Raw genomic sequence first — 23,373 nt, 5'->3', positions numbered from 1 at the left:
AAAATACTAGAGAGTTTAGGAATAGGTGGAGCTTTCCTTCAAATAATAAGCAGTATCTACCTAAAACCATCAGCAAGTATTATATGCAATGGAGATAAATTAGAGGCCTTCCCAATAAGATCAGGGGTGAAACAGGGATGTCCATCATCACCCCTATTATTTAATATTGTACTATAAATGTTAGCTTTAGCAATCAGAGAAGCAAAAGGAATTAAAGGAATTAGAATAGGCAAGGAGGAAACAAAGCTATCACTCTTTGCAGATGATATGATGGTATACTTAAAGAATCCTAGAGAATCAACTCAGAAATTACTTGAAACAATTAACAACTTTAGCAAAGTAGCAGGATATAAAATAAATCCACATAAATCATCAGCATTTCTATACATGACCAACAAAGTCCAGCAGCAAGAGATAGAAAGAGAAATTCCATTTAAAGTAATGGTAGATAATATAAAATACTTGGGAGTCTACTTGCCAAGACAAACCCAGGATCTCCATGAACACAACTACCAACCACTCTTCACAGAAAGCAAATCAGATCTAAATAATTGGAAAGATATCAATTGGTCATGGATAGGCAGAGCTAATATAGTAAAAATGACGATACTACCTAAATTAGTTTACTTATTCAGTGCCATACCAATCAGAATATCTAAAAATTATTTTATAGAGCTAGAAAAAATGATAACAAAATTCATCTGGAAAAACAAAAAGTCAAGAATATCCAGGGAAATAATGAAAAATAATTCACAGGAAGGGGGGTTAGGGGTACCAAACCTGGAGCTTTACTATAAAGCGGCAGTCATCAAAACTATCTGGTACTGGCTAAGAAATAGAGTGGAGGATCAATGGAATAGGCTAGGCACAGGAAATGCAGTAGTAAATGACACTAGTAATGTAGTGTTTGATAAACCCAAAGACTCCAGCTTCTGGGATAGGAACTCAGTATTTGACAAAAACTGCTGGGAAAACTGGAAGATAGTATGGCAGAAATTAGGCATAGACCAACATCTTACACCTTATGCTAAAATAAGGTCAAAATGGATACACGATTTAGACATAAGAGGTGATACCATAGGTAAATTAGGAGAGAAAGGAATAGTGTACCTATCAGATCTTTGGAAAGGAAAACAGTTTTTGACCAAACAAGAGATAGAGTATATTATAAAATGCAAAATGGATGATTTTGATTACATTAAATTCAAAAAATTTTTGTACAAACAGAAGCAATGCATCCAAAATTAGAAGGGAGGCAGAAAGCTGGGAAACAATTTTTATGGCCAGTACTTCTGATAAAGCCCTCATTTCTAAAATATATAGGGAATTAAATCCAATTTATAAGAATCTAAGTCATTCCCCAATTGAGAAATGGTCAAAGGATATGAGCAGGCAGTTTTCTGGTGAAGAAACCAAAGCTATCTATTCCCATATGAAAAAATGCTCTAAATCTCTAATGATTAGAGAGATGCAAATTAAAACAACTCTGAGGTACCACTTGACACCTATGAGATTGGCTAAAATGACAAAAAAGGAAAATAATAAATGTTGGAGAAGCTGTGGAAAAATTGGAACACTAGTGCATTGATGGCGGAGCTGTGAAGTGATCCAACCATTCTGGAGAGCAATTTGGAATTATGCCCAAAGGGCGATAAAGCTGTGCATACCCTTTGACCCAGCAATACCACTTTTGGGTCTTTTTTCCAAAGAAATCATGGAAAGGGGAAAGGGACCCACATGTACAAAAAGTATTTATAACTGCTCTTTACGTGTTGGCAAGGAATTGGAAGTTGAGGGGATGCCCATCAATTGGGGAATGGCTGAACAAGTTGTGGTATATGAATACAATGAAATACTATTGTGCTGTAAGAAATGATGAGCAGGAGGAGTTCAGAGAAACCTGGAGGGTCTTTCGTGGGCTGATGATGAGTGAGATGAGCAGAACCAGAAGAACATTGTACACAGTATCATCAACATTGAGTGTTGATCTCCTGTGATGGACTAGATTCTTCTCACCAATGCAATGGTACAGAAGAGTTCCAGGGAACTCATGATAGAAAAGGATCTCCAAATCCAGGAAAAAAAAAAAAAAAAGAACTATGGAGTATAGATGCTGAATGAACCATACTATTTCTTTTGTTTTTGGTGCTGATGTTTTTCTATTTTTAGGTTTTTCGTCATTTCTCTGATTTTCCTCTTATAACATGACTAATGCAGAAATATGTTTAATGTTATTATATGTATATGTATATAGATATAGATATATAACCTATATAAGATTACCTGCTATCTATGGGAGGGGGGAGGGAGGGGAGGGAGGGAGAAAAATCTGAAATTGGAAAGCTTGTATAAACAAAAGTTGAGAACTATCTTTACATGTAACAGGAAAAAGAACAAAATACTTCATTAAATAACAAAGAAAAAAGAAGAAGGAAGCACAAACAACAGCCATTGATGCCCCAACAGACACCTACCAACATTACCAGGCTCCCCAGGAGACAAAGGCTCTGCCCAAGTCTCCTCTGCAGCCCCAGTCACCCCTTCCCCAAATCCCAGCTACAACCTCAGTGCCATGCCCCCAGGCAGGAGGCCCTATCCCCAGTAACTTATTCAAAACCCTAAAGGGTTAATTGGAGAGTACTTGAAAGGAGCTCCATTAGTCTTTGTAAACCACTGCATTGCTAAGACATATGAGCAGGTAATTTTCAATAAAATACATGTACTCAGATAACACCAAAGCCTGCCATGTCACAAGAGGGGGAGGCCTTAGAACATGGAATGTCAGACCTTGTAGAGACGCGAGAACACACAAAGAATGTCTAGGCTATGAGTTGTCATGGAGGAGAGAATGTTAGAACTGGGAGGCACTTGAATGGAGGGCAATCAAAGATAGAAGAACCCTTACACAGGGGAAGTCAGAGTGACCTCTAACATCACAGAAGAGGATGGAAAAGCTCCTGTTATCCTCATCAGAAAGCAGACAGCTGGCTGCCACTATCACTCCTCATGTTAAAGGAGAGGATAATGAGGGTCATAAAACTCCAGGGAATGTCACAGGACCACAAGCCTAGTGTGTGTCTAAGGATGGGTGTAAATGCAGTCCTTTCTGATTCTAGGGCTCTAAGCCCTGAGATACTAATGTCTCTCTCCTCAGAAGTGGATGAGAGTCTTGGAGGGGGAGTATCCAAGAAATTAAAAAAAATATTCAGTGAATTCTGATATTTTGATGACTTTTTTCTTTTATTTCAGACAATTTATAGGCAGGGATAGTATCATTTCTTTATTTCTTTATTTATTTTTTTTGGTGAGGCAATTGGGGTTAAGTGACTTGCCCAGGGTCACACAGCTAATGTCAAATGTCTGATGCTGGATTTCAACTCAGGTCCTCCTGAATCCAGGGCTGGTGCTCTATCCACTCACTGCACCACCTAGCTGCCCCTGATAATATTGTATGGAGCAAACTGCCTCAGTTTACCCAAATAACTTGAGGAGACCACCAAGTCAAGCAAAGACAGATTTATTACATTCCCATAGGAATGGGCAAGCTCAATACCTGAACCGCACCAGCTAATACATGCCTTGACCTTATATAGGAATGTTGGTCAGAGGGGAAGTACCCACGCACACTAGGTCGAGCTCACAATCTAACATCCAATCCTGTCTCACCCAGGGTGCGTGTTCAGCTCGTGATCAATGTATGGAGACATGCATACGTGTTCCAGGAGCAAGGGGGATAAGGGGAGGGGGAACAAGGTCAAACCAAAGGAAGAGGAAACAGGGGAGTGACAGTCAGATGTTTCAGATCTCACAGTTCCCACTGACTCCCCTCTCCCGGCCCCTGTCTCTAAAGATATTCAACCTGAATAACAGGAAGAATCACTCAGGTGCTTCAGCATTGTTCTGGAGTCGTGTTAATTCTAGAAGGATGACAGGGTTAAAATTTATCTTCGGCTATGTTGGGAAGTCAAAGAAATAACACATTGTTGGGACCCTAGGGTCAAGGGGATTCTGCTCTGAGAAAAAGAGACATGTCACTTAACATCTGGTCTCAACTCAATTGCTGCATCCTGTGCCGAGCACAGTCAATTCCCCTGGGCATTTAACATCCTAGATAAAATCTGTTCTCTGGGTTTTTCTAAGTTTCCACCCTTTTGTGACTAGCTACAATGAAGTGACTTTCGTATATATGTATTTTCTGGTCAATTCTCTGCTTCTGCTTCTTAGCAATACTGTGATTTAAAGCACATGACCTTTCCAATGTTGTCAAATGAAGCGTTTTGTAATGAAAGATATACCCTCAATTCCCTGCCCGGAAAAAAAAATATCAATACTGGACTTGATTTCAAGTCACTGTCTGGGAGTTCTTAGAGTTCTCACTTTTGGCCATCATAGACTGATAGATATTTCAGGCCTTTTATCTTTTTTTCTGTAGGTTCCTCTTTCTGTTTCTGAGGTTAGCAACATCACCTGTATGTTAATAGTGTTGTTTTTCATATCCTAATTATATTAAGTTGTTTTAAAAATGATATTGTATGATATGATTATGGATTTGAGTCAGATTAAACTCTGAGGATGGGGTCTGGAAGGTACCCAGCCCTGCCCCAGTATAGTTCGTTTAGAAGTTTATTGCTTGTCAAATTCTCACTGTCTCCTTTAAGTTTTATTGCCAATTAACAGTATTTTTACTTCTGCTCAGTCTCCCCACTTGTCAGCTACATATTAGTTTTGTCTTCAATCCATCATGTGTCAGAACCCCAGTCCCTGTTGAGTGGGTCAGGGAGTTAGCCCACCAATTCAATACTCGGGACTCAAGACGAAAGGACGGGGCTCGGCACAGGATGCAGCAATTGAGTTGAGACCAGATGTTAAGTGACATGTCTCTTTTTCTCAGAGCAGAATCCCCTTGACCCTAGGGTCCCAACAATGTGTTATTTCTTTGACTTCCCAACATAGCCGAAGATAAATTTTAACCCTGTCATCCTTCTAGAATTAACACGACTCCAGAACAATGCTGAAGCACCTGAGTGATTCTTCCTGTTATTCAGGTTGAATATCTTTAGAGACAGGGGCCGGGAGAGGGGAGTCAGTGGGAACTGTGAGATCTGAAACATCTGACTGTCACTCCCCTGTTTCCTCTTCCTTTGGTTTGACCTTGTTCCCCCTCCCCTTATCCCCCTTGCTCCTGGAACACGTATGCATGTCTCCATACATTGATCACGAGCTGAACACGCACCCTGGGTGAGACAGGATTGGATGTTAGATTGTGAGCTCGACCTAGTGTGCGTGGGTACTTCCCCTCTGACCAACATTCCTATATAAGGTCAAGGCATGTATTAGCTGGTGCGGTTCAGGTATTGAGCTTGCCCATTCCTATGGGAATGTAATAAATCTGTCTTTGCTTGACTTGGTGGTCTCCTCAAGTTATTTGGGTAAACTGAGGCAGTTTGCTCCATACAATATTATCAGGGGCAGCTAGGTGGTGCAGTGAGTGGATAGAGCACCAGCCCTGGATTCAGGAGGACCTGAGTTGAAATCCAGCATCAGACATTTGACATTAGCTGTGTGACCCTGGGCAAGTCACTTAACCCCAATTGCCTCACCAAAAAAAATAAATAAAGAAATAAAGAAATGATACTATCCCTGCCTATAAATTGTCTGAAATAAAAGAAAAAAGTCATCAAAATATCAGAATTCACTGAATATTTTTTTTAATTTCTTGGATACTCCCCCTCCAAGACTCTCATCCACTTCTGAGGAGAGAGACATTAGTATCTCAGGGCTTAGAGCCCTAGAATCAGAAAGGACTGCATTTACACCCATCCTTAGACACACACTAGGCTTGTGGTCCTGTGACATTCCCTGGAGTTTTATGACCCTCATTATCCTCTCCTTTAACATGAGGAGTGATAGTGGCAGCCAGCTGTCTGCTTTCTGATGAGGATAACAGGAGCTTTTCCATCCTCTTCTGTGATGTTAGAGGTCACTCTGACTTCCCCTGTGTAAGGGTTCTTCTATCTTTGATTGCCCTCCATTCAAGTGCCTCCCAGTTCTAACATTCTCTCCTCCATGACAACTCATAGCCTAGACATTCTTTGTGTGTTCTCGCGTCTCTACAAGGTCTGACATTCCATGTTCTAAGGCCTCCCCCTCTTGTGACATGGCAGGCTTTGGTGTTATCTGAGTACATGTATTTTATTGAAAATTACCTGCTCATATGTCTTAGCAATGCAGTGGTTTACAAAGACTAATGGAGCTCCTTTCAAGTACTCTCCAATTAACCCTTTAGGGTTTTGAATAAGTTACTGGGGATAGGGCCTCCTGCCTGGGGGCATGGCACTGAGGTTGTAGCTGGGATTTGGGGAAGGGGTGACTGGGGCTGCAGAGGAGACTTGGGCAGAGCCTTTGTCTCCTGGGGAGCCTGGTAATGTTGGTAGGTGTCTGTTGGGGCATCAATGGCTGTTGTTTGTGCTTCCTTCTTCTTTTTTCTTTGTTATTTAATGAAGTATTTTGTTCTTTTTCCTGTTACATGTAAAGATAGTTCTCAACTTTTGTTTATACAAGCTTTCCAATTTCAGATTTTTCTCCCTCCCTCCCCTCCCTCCCCCCTCCCATAGATAGCAGGTAATCTTATATAGGTTATATATCTATATCTATATACATATACATATAATAACATTAAACATATTTCTGCATTAGTCATGTTATAAGAGGAAAATCAGAGAAATGACGAAAAACCTAAAAATAGAAAAACATCAGCACCAAAAACAAAAGAAATAGTATGGTTCATTCAGCATCTATACTCCATAGTTCTTTTTTTTTTTTTTTTCCTGGATTTGGAGATCCTTTTCTATCATGAGTTCCCTGGAACTCTTCTGTACCATTGCATTGGTGAGAAGAATCTAGTCCATCACAGGAGATCAACACTCAATGTTGATGATACTGTGTACAATGTTCTTCTGGTTCTGCTCATCTCACTCATCATCAGCCCACGAAAGACCCTCCAGGTTTCTCTGAACTCCTCCTGCTCATCATTTCTTACAGCACAATAGTATTTCATTGTATTCATATACCACAACTTGTTCAGCCATTCCCCAATTGATGGGCATCCCCTCAACTTCCAATTCCTTGCCAACACGTAAAGAGCAGTTATAAATACTTTTTGTACATGTGGGTCCCTTTCCCCTTTCCATGATTTCTTTGGAAAAAAGACCCAAAAGTGGTATTGCTGGGTCAAAGGGTATGCACAGCTTTATCGCCCTTTGGGCATAATTCCAAATTGCTCTCCAGAATGGTTGGATCACTTCACAGCTCCGCCATCAATGCACTAGTGTTCCAATTTTTCCACAGCTTCTCCAACATTTATTATTTTCCTTTTTTGTCATTTTAGCCAATCTCATAGGTGTCAAGTGGTACCTCAGAGTTGTTTTAATTTGCATCTCTCTAATCATTAGAGATTTAGAGCATTTTTTCATATGGGAATAGATAGCTTTGGTTTCTTCACCAGAAAACTGCCTGCTCATATCCTTTGACCATTTCTCAATTGGGGAATGACTTAGATTCTTATAAATTGGATTTAATTCCCTATATATTTTAGAAATGAGGGCTTTATCAGAAGTACTGGCCATAAAAATTGTTTCCCAGCTTTCTGCCTCCCTTCTAATTTTGGATGCATTGCTTCTGTTTGTACAAAAATTTTTTGAATTTAATGTAATCAAAATCATCCATTTTGCATTTTATAATATACTCTATCTCTTGTTTGGTCAAAAACTGTTTTCCTTTCCAAAGATCTGATAGGTACACTATTCCTTTCTCTCCTAATTTACCTATGGTATCACCTCTTATGTCTAAATCGTGTATCCATTTTGACCTTATTTTAGCATAAGGTGTAAGATGTTGGTCTATGCCTAATTTCTGCCATACTATCTTCCAGTTTTCCCAGCAGTTTTTGTCAAATACTGAGTTCCTATCCCAGAAGCTGGAGTCTTTGGGTTTATCAAACACTACATTACTAGTGTCATTTACTACTGCATTTCCTGTGCCTAGCCTATTCCATTGATCCTCCACTCTATTTCTTAGCCAGTACCAGATAGTTTTGATGACTGCCGCTTTATAGTAAAGCTCCAGGTTTGGTACCCCTAACCCCCCTTCCTGTGAATTATTTTTCATTATTTCCCTGGATATTCTTGACTTTTTGTTTTTCCAGATGAATTTTGTTATCATTTTTTCTAGCTCTATAAAATAATTTTTAGATATTCTGATTGGTATGGCACTGAATAAGTAAACTAATTTAGGTAGTATCGTCATTTTTACTATATTAGCTCTGCCTATCCATGACCAATTGATATCTTTCCAATTATTTAGATCTGATTTGCTTTCTGTGAAGAGTGGTTGGTAGTTGTGTTCATGGAGATCCTGGGTTTGTCTTGGCAAGTAGACTCCCAAGTATTTTATATTATCTACCATTACTTTAAATGGAATTTCTCTTTCTATCTCTTGCTGCTGGACTTTGTTGGTCATGTATAGAAATGCTGATGATTTATGTGGATTTATTTTATATCCTGCTACTTTGCTAAAGTTGTTAATTGTTTCAAGTAATTTCTGAGTTGATTCTCTAGGATTCTTTAAGTATACCATCATATCATCTGCAAAGAGTGATAGCTTTGTTTCCTCCTTGCCTATTCTAATTCCTTTAATTCCTTTTGCTTCTCTGATTGCTAAAGCTAACATTTATAGTACAATATTAAATAATAGGGGTGATGATGGACATCCCTGTTTCACCCCTGATCTTATTGGGAAGGCCTCTAATTTATCTCCATTGCATATAATACTTGCTGATGGTTTTAGGTAGATACTGCTTATTATTTGAAGGAAAGCTCCACCTATTCCTAAACTCTCTAGTATTTTTATTAGGAATGGGTGCTGTATTTTGTCAAAAGCTTTCTCTGCATCTACTGAGATAATCATATGATTTTGATTGGTTTTCTTATGGATGTGGTTGATTATGTTAATAGTTTTCCTAATGTTGAGCCAGCCCTGCATTCCTGGTATAAATCCTACCTGGTCATAGTGTATTATCCTGGTGATCACTTGCTGTAATCTCCTTGCTAATATCTTATTTAAGATTTTAGCATCAATATTCATTAGGGAAATTGGTCTATAACTTTTTTCTCTCCTTTTGCTTTGCCTGGTTTTGGTATCACCACCATATTTGGTCTGGGAGATAAATAAGGGAAAGGTTAAAAGGGAGTTTAATGCTCTTGTATCCAATTTTAAATCTCACACTTCTGAAGGACTTGTCTGCCGGCTCCTACCATTAAAATGCTAGAAACTGAAATCCCCTGATTCCCAACTGGCTCTGGGTTTCTCAGACCTGCCAGGGACTCCTCAACCAATCTGCATAGAGTTCCTGTCACACTCACTAAAAATCCTGGAGATGATGACTAGTTCTGCATCACTTTGCTCTTCTGGATTTCTCATTCAATTTACATGCATTCCTATGTGATGGAGGCAAGATCAAGGTATGAATGGGCTGTAGAGGGGACCAAGATGGATTAATTGATTTAACCCATAGCCAGTGTTACACATAGAGGATGCTTTATTAGTCTTAAAGTGCTAAGTGATTGCAGCTGGTGTAAGGATGAGTTAGGAACAATTGGATCACAACAGTCGAAGAAGTGAGGTACTGCACCTACCCTTATCCTGTTTTAATATTCAGAATGTGGAAAAATGAAGTGACTTCTGAGTTTTAACTGGCTGTCTTTCTGCAAAAACCTGTCAAACATGCTCATGTTTAATCTTTATGATCATTTCTACGCAAATTTCTTAAGTCTAAACAATCAAGAAAACAGTAAAAGTAGTCCGGAATTTTATTATTTCTTCTGAGTACTTAGTGAAAGAGAAGTTTATAATGAAGTCAGGGGAAAGAACCTAAGTGTAATCGGATTTTTTTCACAGGGAAGAGGGCAAGGTGATGGCCTACTTGTCTGCCTGGAGAAGAAGGGAAACTTGTCTTGATATGGGGCTGTCTAAATGTAGTGGGCTAGGTGAATTTGTGCTTCCTCACTAAGGAGGCTGGGCAGGGAGAAGGTATCCAAAACAGTAAGGATAAAGTCCCCAGAGGTATTTTCTCTGAAATGAATGCTGAGTTGGGGGAAGTGAAGCACTTATTCATTGTTTGACTCAAGCCTACCCCAATGGCCATCCCCATAGCAACTCCCTTTCCAGGCAGGTCATTGCCCTTCTCTGGGCCTGTATTCCTTCATCTCAACAATTGGTCATCATAACCCTTGCACTTTCCAGTTTGGAGCCAGCATGAGAGCTCTAATAGGCATCTTCTGAATATTTAAAGGAGCTTGTGAAAGGTTTTCTGTAATCCTTGAAGCACATGTGATCTATAGATCATTTCTTGACATTCAGAGATTCTCTTGAGAAATTCAAGATCTCAAGCATGTATTTGGCCTAGGGACAAACTTATGGGCACCTGGCTAGGAGGTGATCATTGAGTCCTTGAAGGAAATGATGGATTCCTTATTTGTTCCATTTCCTGACTCATTCTTGTAGCCTCAGCTCCTTTGCAAGCTTTCTTTTACATCCTGTTATACAGTCAGCTTCTCTCTCTGTCTGTCATTTCTCTCTATCACATATATATGTATATATATATCCATACAAATGCATATGTGTGTTTATATGTATGTATATATGTATACACACACACACACACACACACACACCAGTCACCATGACAACCAGAGGTGGGGACCAGATGACAGAGCTTTCAACAACACAATTCTTCCTCAGCAGACCCTCCCTGATAAAGGGTGGGGCTGTGGGCAATAGTCCATTTTGGGATCCTATCCTCCTCCTGAGGCTTTGCCTGCATTCCCCTGTACCCCATTCAAACAGGAAAAAAAAATAGAATGAGGATGTGATAAAATTCACATGGACTAACACAAGAAGAGCACATTAACCCTTAAAGCATTCCCTTAGCATTGTTCTCTCCCCAGCTTCCACATTCCCAGGAGGGAGGGAGCACAATCTGATCGTTGGGTAAATGACTGAGGCCTTTGTTGGTTTTCTTCGCTGTTGTAGAGACTTTGTCAAATCTCCCTTCATTTAGCAGTAGACAGAGCTTCCTCACAGTCTCTTTTCTGAAAAAGAGAAGGTGGGAGGAGGGCATTGAAAACATGCTATTGTCAGGGGCAGCTAGGTTGCACAGTTGATTCAGGAGGACCTAGGTTCAAATCCAGCCTCAGAAACTTGACACTTACTACCTGTGTGACCCTGGGAAAGTCACTTAACCCTCATTACCCTTCAAACAAACAAACAAATAAACAAACAAACAAACAAAAAATCATGCTACTCTCTTTGTGGTGCCAAGTCCTTGTTTAGAGAGTCTCTGTTCAGGTTATACTCTCCACCTTCCCCACTCTGAGCCTTCAATGACAATAACACATGGGACATATTAATTCAACCAAGACTTAGATGGGAAACTTTGTTAAGAAGGATCTGGGTAGAAGGCCAGGCTTTTTGCCCCTGTATCCCAGTGCTCAGGACAATGACTGAAACATTGTAGGTGTTCATGAATAGAATTTAAAGGGCTACCAGTAAATGCCCCTTGGATGACTTGAGATTGATACACTATCATGAGTGAATATGTGTTCAGATTCCATTTGGTCCCTGACATGGGGGTTGGACTAACTAGCAATCAGGATGGACACACCTAAGAAGTAAGGGAGATAAGGCCATTAGGCATGGCTGCTGTCTTATCTGTGCCAAGGGACAGAGATGACTCCAGAAGTCTAGACCACCACCCCATTCAAGCTTTCCTCACCCCCAAAGGGAACTTTCCATAGTCAGGTGGTCATCCCATCCATCTCCCCACCATCCATCCTTTAAAATACTTTTGCCCTTTTTCTACTGGACAAGGAAAATGTCTCTAAGTTATCTCCTTCCCCTGAGGGAAGATCTCCTTCCCTAGAATAATAGTAGACTTTATGGTTCTCTCAGGAACAACTTTATTAGTTGGAGCCATGCTTGTCAAAACATCTAAGCATCCTTAATCAACTCCTTTCAAAAAAATTACATAATCTTATCTTAGTGTCTGCTTTTAAGTTGAATTGTTAAAAAAGTTTATTTGCATTTCCTTTGGGGGGGGTGTCGATGAGGGTTAAGTGACTTGCCCAGTGTCACACAGCTAGTAAGTTTCAAGTGTCTGAGGCCAGTTTTGAATTCAGGTCCTTCTGAATCCAGGGCAGGTGCTTTAATCACTTTGGCATCTAGCTGCCCCCAGTTGAATTGCATTTCATGCTTTCTTGTTATAGTGTTTTCTTTTAAGTTGAGATGCATCATGTTAATGAATGTGATACCACCCTGTACCAATAAGATCTCAAACCAGTTAGCAGAACCTTTAGATACCTTTAGAAAGAGGAAATCTTCAAGCTACTTCATAGAAGGAGTCTCCACATGATCATGCCTGCTTGGTTTGGGGACAAATAAACTTGTGCTGTTTTTCCTGTATGCCTGTGATGAGTTGTTTTGTTTGTTTTGTTTTTGCGAGGCAATTGGGGTTAAGTGACTTGCCCAGGGTCACACAGCCAGTAAGTGTCAAGTGTCTGAGGCCGGATTTGAACTCAGGTCCTCCTGACTCCAGGGCCAGTGCTCTATCCACTGTACCACCTACCTACCCACTCTGATGAGTTTTTTTTTTTTAATTTTTGTTTGTTTGTTTGTTTCCATAGGAGGACAGGTACACATTTTTTTTTCAACAGAAAATGAAGTTTTCCTTTCTCCCTTTCTCTCTTCCCTACTTCCCATATTGGATGCAAGGTGTGTGTTGGGGGGGGGATGGGAGAAAGTTAGAGGAAGAAATACTCAATGAAACAAAGATTATTTGTGATGGTGCCTCTTCTGTGTCTTTGTGTCTGTCAAAAGTTATAATTGTGTGCATGGAGTTTAGAAGGAAATTTGTTTTTGAAAAACACAATTCACTAAGAACTAGCTTATCCTCACCTATTCTCCCTTCCCACTCCAGTGGCTGACCAGACTTTGTCAATTCTAGATTCTGATTATTTTGTAGATCTCCCAACCTCTCCCCTCCAGAAATTCCCAAACTTTCTTTATATATTTTTACTTGGTATGTAAAACAACTTGCCTCATTAAATCATGAGGATCTCTTTCCAAGGGCAGTCTCATGGCTCCTTTTGTTTTGTTACCCCATAGAAACCCTGTCCCCAGTCCCCATCTTTGGATATTCTTAGCATCTGCTTTGTGATACTCTGAGTTACAACTCCTATCCCACAGTTAAAGACCTTAATTCTCTTTTATTCATTGTTTAAGTAATTTTCAGGTTGATGTGTTGATTGATACTTTCTGAGATTCCATCATGTTGCCAAGCTCTGGTCAGGTTAGTAAATGTTTGAGATTTGAAAAAGAATTATTTTTGCTCTCAGAGAATATATATATATATATAATATATATATATATTTAAGTAGCAAACTAATTAGAAACTGAATGTAGCAGTTAAATGTAAATTCTCTACTGTGAATCCCTAAAAGTTTTTTCCCCTGTTTGGAACAAACTGCCTCAGTTTACCCAAATAACTTGAGAAGACCACCAAGTCAAGCAGAGACAGATTTATTACATTCTTGCAAGAATGGGCAAACTCAGTTAGAAATTTGAGTCTGTGACAATAGATTTAAACTTTAGGTTTTTATAATAATCTTGAGGAGGAATGTCCCCACATGCACTTAGGGTGAGCTCACAATCTAACATCCAATCCTGCCTTACCCAGGATTCGTGCTTAGCTCGTGATCCATGTATGGAGACATGCATAGGAATGTAAAAGAAAAAGGGGAGGCAGGAATCACTCCCTTATCCGAGTGCAATTAATCCATAACAGGGACTGGGGTTCTGGCATGTGAGAGGGGGTAGGCAGACTGGTCAGAGATATGATTTTTATTACAGGCCATAAACTAAGGTATAGCTGATGTATGGAAACTAAGCAGAAGTAATGTAAATAGTGCTAATTGGTAGAACTGACAAATAATAAAACTTACTGGGGGGCTGGATATCTTCCAGACCCCATCCCCAGAGTTTACAGAACTGACCTAAGTCCATTATCTCATCAATAAAATTTAAAGGAGACAGCGAGAATTTAACAAGCAATTAACTTTTAGGCAAAGCAAAAGACTAACTATACTGGGGGGGGGGGGCTAGGTATCTTTCATACTCCTTCCTCAGAGCTTAATCTGACTCAAATCCTTAATTATCCCACACAATCCCCGCTTTTTCTTTTATGCTCAGAGAGCATATTCTGAATTTGAGTCATTGTCATTGAGTCCTTCAGCCATACAGGATTTCAGCCCGCCAGTCCAAGTCCAACTCATCACCAGTCTTTCCTTTGTGAAGTTTCTTTCCTCTTTTCTCAGTGAACTGCGGGGTCACTGTCAGCTGTATCTGTTGAACTGCACATTGCATCAAACCTATAAAGCAGGGGACTAAACAGGGATAAGTATAAGGAGAACTTGAAAAATTACAACTGAATACCTAATCCTGCCCCATAGGTATCTTTCAGGAGGTAAATTGGTGTCTAATCAATTATCCCAATATACCATATACTTGTCCAATTCTTGGGAAGACATGCAAACAGCTTTTCTCACAAATCCAATAGTGTCCTCTCAAGACTGGTTTTGTTAACAACCCCCAGATAAGAACTAATATCAATAACTGCCAATACAACAAACATGATTTTGTAATTTCAGTGATATGCTCCCAGTGTCCATTCACTTAGCAACTTTCATCTTTGACCTCAGATGCCCCTATTAGAACCTTTTACAAAGCAAATTCAAAAAGCAAATACAGCTGTTTCCCAATTTTATCCAAGGAAAGCATGATCTCTAATTGACCCCTTCTAGGCCTGAGCATCCCCAACTAGACTCAGGCCCACCAGGCTACCACTACATTTCCCTACCCCTTCTTCCAATAGCTAAGGGAAAAGAGGGTGAAGATCTCTTCTTCTGTAACTGCTTCAAGCTGACAAAGGAATAGCATTGTGAGTTTTGGCCCAGGTTTGGGGAGGACAAAAGAGGCCGGTGGCCTTTCTATCTAAAACCTTGGACCCAGTAGCCCAGGGATGGCCAAGCTACATTCAGGCAGTCGCAGCCACTGCGGTTCTAGTGGAAGAAAGTAGGAAATTGACTTTTGGGGGAGCTGGCAGTAGAAGGAGCAGAAATCCTTGCAGGCCTGGTCCAGATGGTGAGGAGGTACATAGGTTGGAATTGCTACCATAAAATTGAAAGCCTTGAGCCTAGATAAAACAAACTCTCAAGAGGTTAAAGAGACAAAGACCAAAAATTAAGAAGGACAACGATAGGGAAAAGGGGTAAACCAAAAGGGTGAATCCAGGAACCCCAGGATCCTGCGTCAGGAGTAAAAAGCTGTTCACACATGTCCTTCATCCAGTGAGAGGTGTGACGAATGCCCCATGCTGTTTGAAGCTTTACCTAGCTCTGTATCTGACAGACATTATTAACAACAGATCAAAGGGTTACCACTACCTTGCTGCATGTAAGCCATATAACCTAAATGTTTCAAAATGCCACTGATGGCAGAACTCTTAAAACTTTCCAAATTACATATATATATATATATATATATATACACATACACATATACATACACATATACATACATACACACACACACACATATATATACATATACATATACATATACATTTCACGTAATTTCTCCAAAAGTTTTCACTCAATTGTTTAAGATCTAATCCTCACATAAAACTTAGGTTACAAAATACCTTTGTAAGAAGATGACCACAAACAAACTTATATAAGAGTTACCAAGTTCACTTCAATTCTAATAAAAGGCTTAGGATGACACTTAACCAATTAACTTCAAAACAGTGCATGTCAAATAAGGTGTCCATGATAAACCATGTTCATATTACAAGACATGCTCTACAGACAGATATTATTTCTACATTACACAATAAACTTATAGTTGACCTCTCCATAGGTATAAGAAAACATTCTATAATTTACCCTCTTCTATTTTCTTGAAACAGACTTGAGATGTCTCTGGTTCAGTTTTAACATACAGATGACAAGTATAAATGCTTATATATCCTAGTTGTTTAGATTCTGAAAGGGACTAGAATTTCTAAGCCAAATAGCTTGAATCTTTTGGGTTTTTCTTTTTTTTTTTTTTTTTGGTAGGCAATGGGGGTTAAGTGACTTGCCCAGGGTCACACAGCTAGTAAGTGTCAAGTGTCTGAGGCCGGATTTGAACCCAGGTACTCCTGAATCCAGGGCCGGTGCTTTATCCACTGCGCCATCTAGCTGCCCCTAAATAGCTTGAATCTTAAACCTGCATCTCACCCAGATGATACAGTATTAATCTAGGGATGAAGAGACAATATTGTGTTCATGTTTATCAAAGTGACATGATTATAGGAACTTGCTGTAAAAGAAAAAGAACAAAGCTCTGAGGGAAAGGTACTTCCCAACTCCCAGTAGAAGTTTTGTAGACAGCTAATGCAATATGCCAGACTTAACATCAGCCAGGTGGGAAAGTTTACATTCCATATGTAATATTTGGGGAAACCGAGTCAGGAGACACCTACCTCAGCCTTTGCCAAACAGTTGGTCTCCCATCCTTTCCCAAGAGAACTCTACCTGCAGTGCACACGTGTAGAAACCCCTATAGGGTTGCTGGTATCATGGATCATATGGTTCACCATTCCTTGATAGTCATAACTGGAGTCAGACTCAGAGCAATGATGATTAATAGTCTCATAACATCTTAAACAGCAAGTCCCAATAATCAGCACTAAAAATGAATTCACTTCTCAAGGATCACATATCCTAGACAGCAAGTATTAACTATACTTGTACTTAAATAGGTTTTTCATCGCTAGGTTAGCACTACACAAATTAATCTGCTTTGAGATGCTCAATAACAGGCAATGGTTGAAATGAGTATAAGCAATCCCAAATTGCATACTGGGAACAAACTAGAAAATGTCCCACACAATAGCACATAGTAAAACGGGTTTAGATACTGCCCTCAGAATTCCCCCAAACAATGGGAACATCTTTAAAGTGGCAACTAGTTTGCATGTGTTTCTACACAGGTTCTAATCCCAATTAATTGACAACATAAATAAACTTCAGATTCCCCATTAAGATGATACAAGATAGCTCATAAGTTACTTATTGTTCACTAACATGTCATACATGACAAGCTCAGGCACCAATTTAACTATTGCTTGGCACCTTTATTGGTTCAGATCAAAACAGCAAGATCTTTCTTATAGCTTACTAATTATTTAGATGTTCTAGTATTAATTCAATAACCAATTGATTCAATGTTGCAATAACAAACTTCCACTTTGTCTATTTGTTTTCTGCACACTAAGCAGACCCCAACTGCCTGTCGAGCAGGGGTATACATCCCTTTGCACATCCAATTTCTTAATACCACATCACACATACCCTGTACATCCCAGTGACTTCCTTGGTGTAATTGTTGAAAAATCTGTCTCATAAAAGGAGCAGGCGATACTTCTCTCCCCTCTGGCATCTCCCAACCTTTGTCTTTCTTCCACACTGGCCCGATTTGTTTTGCAAAAGCCTTCTCTTCTTTTGTTCCTTTATTCGGGATTCCAACCAAGTCGAGGGGAATTAGGGCTCTGCTCTGGGTCCCCCTTCCCCTGATTCTTTTGCCACTTCGTCTGCAAGATGGTTTCCTCTAGCCTCAAATGAATTCCCTTTCTGATGACCAGGGACATGTATAATGGCGATTTCTCTGGGGAGCACTAACTATCATCCCTCCCCCAAAAGTCAATTTCCTACTTTCTTCCACTAGAACCGCAGTGGCTGCGACTGCCTGAATGTAGCTTGGCCATCCCTGGGCTACTGGGTCCAAGGTTTTAGATAGAAAGGCCACCGGCCTCTTTTGTCCTCCCCAAACCTGGGCCAAAACTCACAATGCTATTCCTTTGTCAGCATTAACAAGAAGATGAAAGGGTTTCTGTACCACAGGGTTTAAGGGGAATATAATTTTATTAATTTCTCTCAAATCTTGAACAAGGTTGTACGTTCCATCTGATTTCCTGGCTGGAAGTATGGGAGTATTATAGGGAGAATGTGTGGGTTCCAGAAAAGCTTCTTCCACCAATTAATAAAATTTCGATTTCGAATTGCCATTACAACAAATTAGCTTACAAATAAGATAGGTACCTTTCTAAATTACACATGTTACACATTATATTAAGAAACAGTTGAAAATTTATCCTTATGTGAAAAGGAATATTCACCAACCCCTTCATGACATAAAATACTTCCAAATGCTAAATATATCTCTCTTATTCAATCCTCAACTTCAGAAAGAAACCTTTAAGATTGGAATTTCCCAAGATTAAACTGAGCAAAGTTAACTTTATCTCTGTTCCCCTTCTCTCTCATCTAACGTGTTTGCAGTGGGGAGGGATTTCAGCTTCTTCTAAACCAGAAAGGAAATATTAAATTAACTCATTCCAATTATAATAACAAATTTTACTAGGCCCCTTTTATAATTCTCTCATTATTATTTTTTGTTGTAGCTGTTGTTATTTCAAATTACAGTATCCCAGATCCCAATACAACTTAAAATAACCGAGAAGTTCTTTTTTGCCGGACCAAATCTCTATCTCTAGATTTCTCTTCTTCCTGTCCTTCAAGATAAGAGACTGCCGCTAAGGATTTCAAGTCCCATCCCCCTCTAATACCAAATTACGTTTCACAAAGGGATCCCATCAAAACTTCTAACTTTTAGGAAAAAAGGCAAATTACTGTACTTTACTGAGGATCTGTTAGATCTTAAACCCTTAATATACAGCTGAGAATATTCTTCCTATGCCCACTTCGCAGAAAACCATTATTACATTCAATTAAATTCATAACCCAAAGGAATTTAGAGAATCCAAATCTGAAAATATCTCTAATACAATAAACTATTAAACTGTTGGGCACTTTTCCTTTACATATTACAAATCACTTTGAGGTAGTCAGCTTAAAATTACACAAATAGAACAGTATATATTTCACTTATAATTAAATCAGAATTAATTTGATTAAACCTGAATTTGTTTTCTGAATGATATAGAACCTCACTGATAATTTCATATCAGTATTAATTCATCCCATAACCACTTAATCTAAACACTTCCTATTTTCCTGGTTTTTTTCTTAAATAGTTCCACTACAAAAGAAGTTTTTTTTTGTTTGTTTTTTCTTTTTTTTTTTTTTTTTGGTGAGGCAATTGGGGTTAAATGACTTGCCCAGGGTCACACAGCTGGTGAGTGTTAAGTGTCTGAGGCCAGATTTGAACTCAGGTACTCCTGACTCCAGGGCCAATGCTCTATCCACTTCGCCACCTAGCTGACCCTACAAAAGAACTTTTAAAGTGGCAGTATATAGTTTGTATGATTCCCAAAGTTTCTTAAATAGATAGCCCAATCAAATTCAATTACCCTTCTTGATTCCCTAATAACGCAAACTTTTCTTTTGCTGGTTTAAAGGAATATTTTAATGCCACATTTAGTCCTCCAAGCAATCTGAAAGACAATGCCAGAGCAGCAAGATCCCTGCTTCCCCTCCTCCATTCCTTAAGCTAGCCAGTTTTTTAGGGTTACTTTAGCAAACAATTAAATAAAACTTTTCCTTCTGGATTCCAAGCACAAACTTAGACAATCCTTTTTAAATTTTCCTTCCTTAATTCTAATTTAGACTGGTTAAAGAAGTTCCAAGAGGCCAATTTACCTTTCTATGTCTAGTCACTTCTAATCATTTTAAAACAACCTTTGTGCACATCAAAAGCATATTTCCTAACCACTTGCAATGCAACAGATCTCAGAGATGGCTTTGCTAAATTAGCTATGCCTCCACCTTTTACTCTGAGACATTCTTAGCCCCTACAAATAGTTTGATGGCTATCCTGTATTTCAAGCCAAAAACTGAACTTAGGCAGTGTGGTTCAATGATTAGAGACCACACACACACACAAAAGTATTTTTCTTTGAAACTTTTACACATTACAAATAACTCCTGATTTTAAGCTACTCCGCTACAAGAAGATCTCAAGAAAGATATACACTAGGTGTTTGCTCTCTCCTCCCCCACAGCAGAAAAAGGGGAAGGGGGGGCTTTCTTTTCTTTCTTCTTTCTTTCTCTTTTCTTTCCTTCTACTTTCCTTCTTTCTCTCTCCTTTCTTTCCTTCTACTTTCCTTCTTTCTCTCTCAAAAATCCCAACTATTCACTCTCATAACCCTGGTCACATTATCAATGCAGACAGGGCACATCTTTCTTAAATACTTGAATCACAGCACTTCGGACCATGGAGGCTAGCAAACAGCTTCCTAACCATTCATTCCTCCTTCTCACTTAATCAAACTTCTTCATACCTTCTCATCATACTTAAACCATCTGAAACTAGCAAAGTGGCAGCTTAGCCAATATTTCACTAAAGGACCCCATTTATATATTTTAAGGATAGACCCAGGGGATTCTCTTTTTGAATCAGTCTATCACAAATTTCAGGTATTCCCTAAGAGCAAATTTGTCACATTCACTTTTTTCTCCTTTGTGGTCAGCAGCCATAGCAGTGAATCCACATTCCAATGGCTCAATTCAAATTCTGAGTAATTTACAATTCTACAACCTCTCCTTCCACAATCTCTCAGTCCCATCTTATGGAACCAATTTCCTTTTCTTCTTCTTCCTTTGTCAATACAGTTATTTTTTTTTTCATCAGTACCAAGTCACTTTATTGGGATGTAAATGGTGGTAGTTTTTTGGTACAGATTATGAAAAGGTCAGATAACCAAAATATGCATGCACTGAAAGACAGGAGGAGTGGCGCCCACAGTTCCCAGGTGTGGGGGAAGCCAGGTGTGTGGCTTAGCTCTCTTTGTCACTGTCTCCAAGGGTGTGCTTGTCAAAAAGATATTCCGCCATGCCAGAATCGGGGGCCCCCATTTTGCGCAGGTTGGTTACGTGATCACCCAGTTGTTTGATGGACTTTACCTGTTCGTCCAGATAGTGGGTTTCGATGAAATCACATAAATGGGGGTCATTTTTGTCAGTTGCCAGCTTGTGCAATTCCAGTAAAGACTGATTGACATTTTTTTCCAAGTGCAGAGCACACTCCATTGCGTTCAGTCCGCTCTCCCAGTCATCGCGGTCTGGTTTCTTGATGTCCTGCAGGAAGATGCAGCCACCGCGTTGGTTCTGCAGCTTCATCAGCTTCTCAGCGTGCTCCTGCTCCTCGTGGGACTGGTGCAGGAAATACTTGGCAAAGTTCTTCAGGGCCACGTCATCTCGGTCGAAGTAGTAAGACATAGACAGGTAGACGTAGGAGGCGTAAAGCTCCAGGTTGATCTGCCGGTTGATGGCGGCCTCAGAGTCCTGGTGGTAGTTCTGTCGCACCTGAGAGGGAGACGAAGTCATCATGGCGGCGGAGATGGTGGAGGCGGCTTAGACGAGGAGGCGGCTGCGCAGCGGCTGCGGCTGAGGCTGGGGCGGCGGCGACGGCCGGGCCGGCTGAGGCGGACGGCTGCTGCTTGAACGGTAGGACGGAGAAGTGTTGGTTAGTGGAGGTGAAGGTGGAGAGGTGGCTAAGGGCGGCTCCGGCCGGGAATCGAGCAGCGGGTTCCGTTCAAGCACTGTTGAAGCAGGAAACCGCAGCGACTCCCCTTCCCTGCGCTTCTGGCCAATACAGTTATTTTAATAGAAAATTTTTGACTCCTGGACCTCTACATTTAATTTCAATTGAAAAGGTCTCCTTCCAATTATCTAACCCAGGGTTTTATCCATACTCCTGGCTCTTTAAACCTTGCCCTACTCTAGACGTTCCACCTGTATTTTGTTCAAGGTCTCAGCCTGGTCTGGCCTTTTAACCCGGAACTCACCAGGATCCTGTTTTTGCTTGGGATGTCTATTTAACCTGGCTCAGTGTGGTCCTCCACCTTAAAAAGGTCTCTACCATCTGGCTGGTTTTTCAGACCCGCAAACGCAACAGGTACTAAACCTAACCCCCCCCCCCAGGGGTGTTCCTATATTTTGTTCGGGGTGTCTATTATTGGCTAGGCATCCCCAGACCTTTTCAACCAGCAAGACTCAATAGACTCCCCCGAAAAAATCCTTGAAAATTACTCTTGGAGAGACAGCTCTTTCTCCCACCTCAGGAATGGGAATTGCTGAGCAAGACCCTAGTACTCTGATACCAGGTTCTACAAAATGATAATGCAAGATATGAATGGATGCTACACATCTTACTGATGCCTCATTATTCTAAAATCCCCTTCCTGTTGTTTGCATTTCCCTCCTAGTTGTTTTGTAATTACTTTCGCTTTGTTATGTAAACCTACAAAATACTAGGTTTTCTCTGACTTCAGAGGGCACACCAGTTCATAATGATCTGTCCCCAGGCCATATATTCCTCTCTCCCAATAAATAAATAAATAAATAAATAAACACATGAACACAAAGGAACTAAGAAAGGAAAGGATAGATAGATAGCTAGATAGCTAGATAGCTAGATAGCTAGATAGATAGGTGAGCCTTCAGTTCCTTGGATGAGCTAGGTCCAGATCCAGGGTGCTAGTCTCCCCAACACTTTTGGAACCACGTAGTCATAAATTCTTATCAATGCTGCACAAGATTTTTTTTTTCCTGTGTTGTGAAATGGGATATAAAATGAGAGTGATTTTTCAAGAAAGTCTACTTATAATTTGGAGTGAATTTCATTTAAGGTTATTTGTCACTTGTGGAGGTTTACATACATCTTAAAGCAACTTGGTCTTACCAAACTCCACTCTTAAAAGATTAGTTTTGCCTTAAGGGGTGAATATGAAATAGCTTTAGAGAGAGATCTCTCTGTCTCTGTCTCTGTCTCTGTCTCTGTCTCTGTCTCTGTCTGTCCCTCCTTCTCTCACTCTTTTTCAAGGGTTTTATGTAAACTATGTGGGATTCTAGAATATAATTACTTTTCTTGATTTCTAGTGATATATTTACAAACAAAGGAAATGTTAGGGAGAAATTGTAGGTATAGGGGTCCTTTAAAGAATTGCATCCTCTCCCACAAAAATCCAATTTGAATAAAATAATCTTTTACTTACATACTAGAGAAAGGAAACCAAGAGGCAGGTCAAACTTCTCTCATGGGGAGATAGCATGGCACAGAGATGTAATTTTCTGAGATACTTATTTCTCTGAACAGGAGAAAGACCATAGATTTTATAGAGGATGGATGGTGGAGGGACAGACGGGGTGATCATCTGACTGTGGAAAGTTCACCTATTGGGAGTGATCACCTGAGGGT

General features: G+C 39.9%; 1 protein-coding gene across 1 annotated transcript; it reads right to left on the bottom strand.

Annotated features, from left to right (window-relative positions):
• Nucleotides 1–20,789: 20,789 nt before the first annotated feature.
• On the bottom strand, nucleotides 20,790–21,557 carry LOC122733574 (ferritin heavy chain-like). Its single transcript, XM_043974091.1, has one exon. It carries the CDS (start codon nucleotides 21,501–21,503, stop codon nucleotides 20,952–20,954), a length of 552 nt encoding a protein of 183 aa, XP_043830026.1. The 5' UTR covers nucleotides 21,504–21,557; the 3' UTR covers nucleotides 20,790–20,951.
• Between the last annotated feature and the right edge of the window lie 1,816 nt (nucleotides 21,558–23,373).

This window comes from Dromiciops gliroides, chromosome X (genome assembly GCF_019393635.1).
Source record: "Dromiciops gliroides isolate mDroGli1 chromosome X, mDroGli1.pri, whole genome shotgun sequence".
Classification (NCBI taxonomy): Eukaryota; Metazoa; Chordata; class Mammalia; order Microbiotheria; family Microbiotheriidae; genus Dromiciops; species Dromiciops gliroides.
The sequence above is the reverse complement of the archived record's forward strand: the minus strand, read 5'-3'. Positions and strand labels throughout refer to the sequence as shown.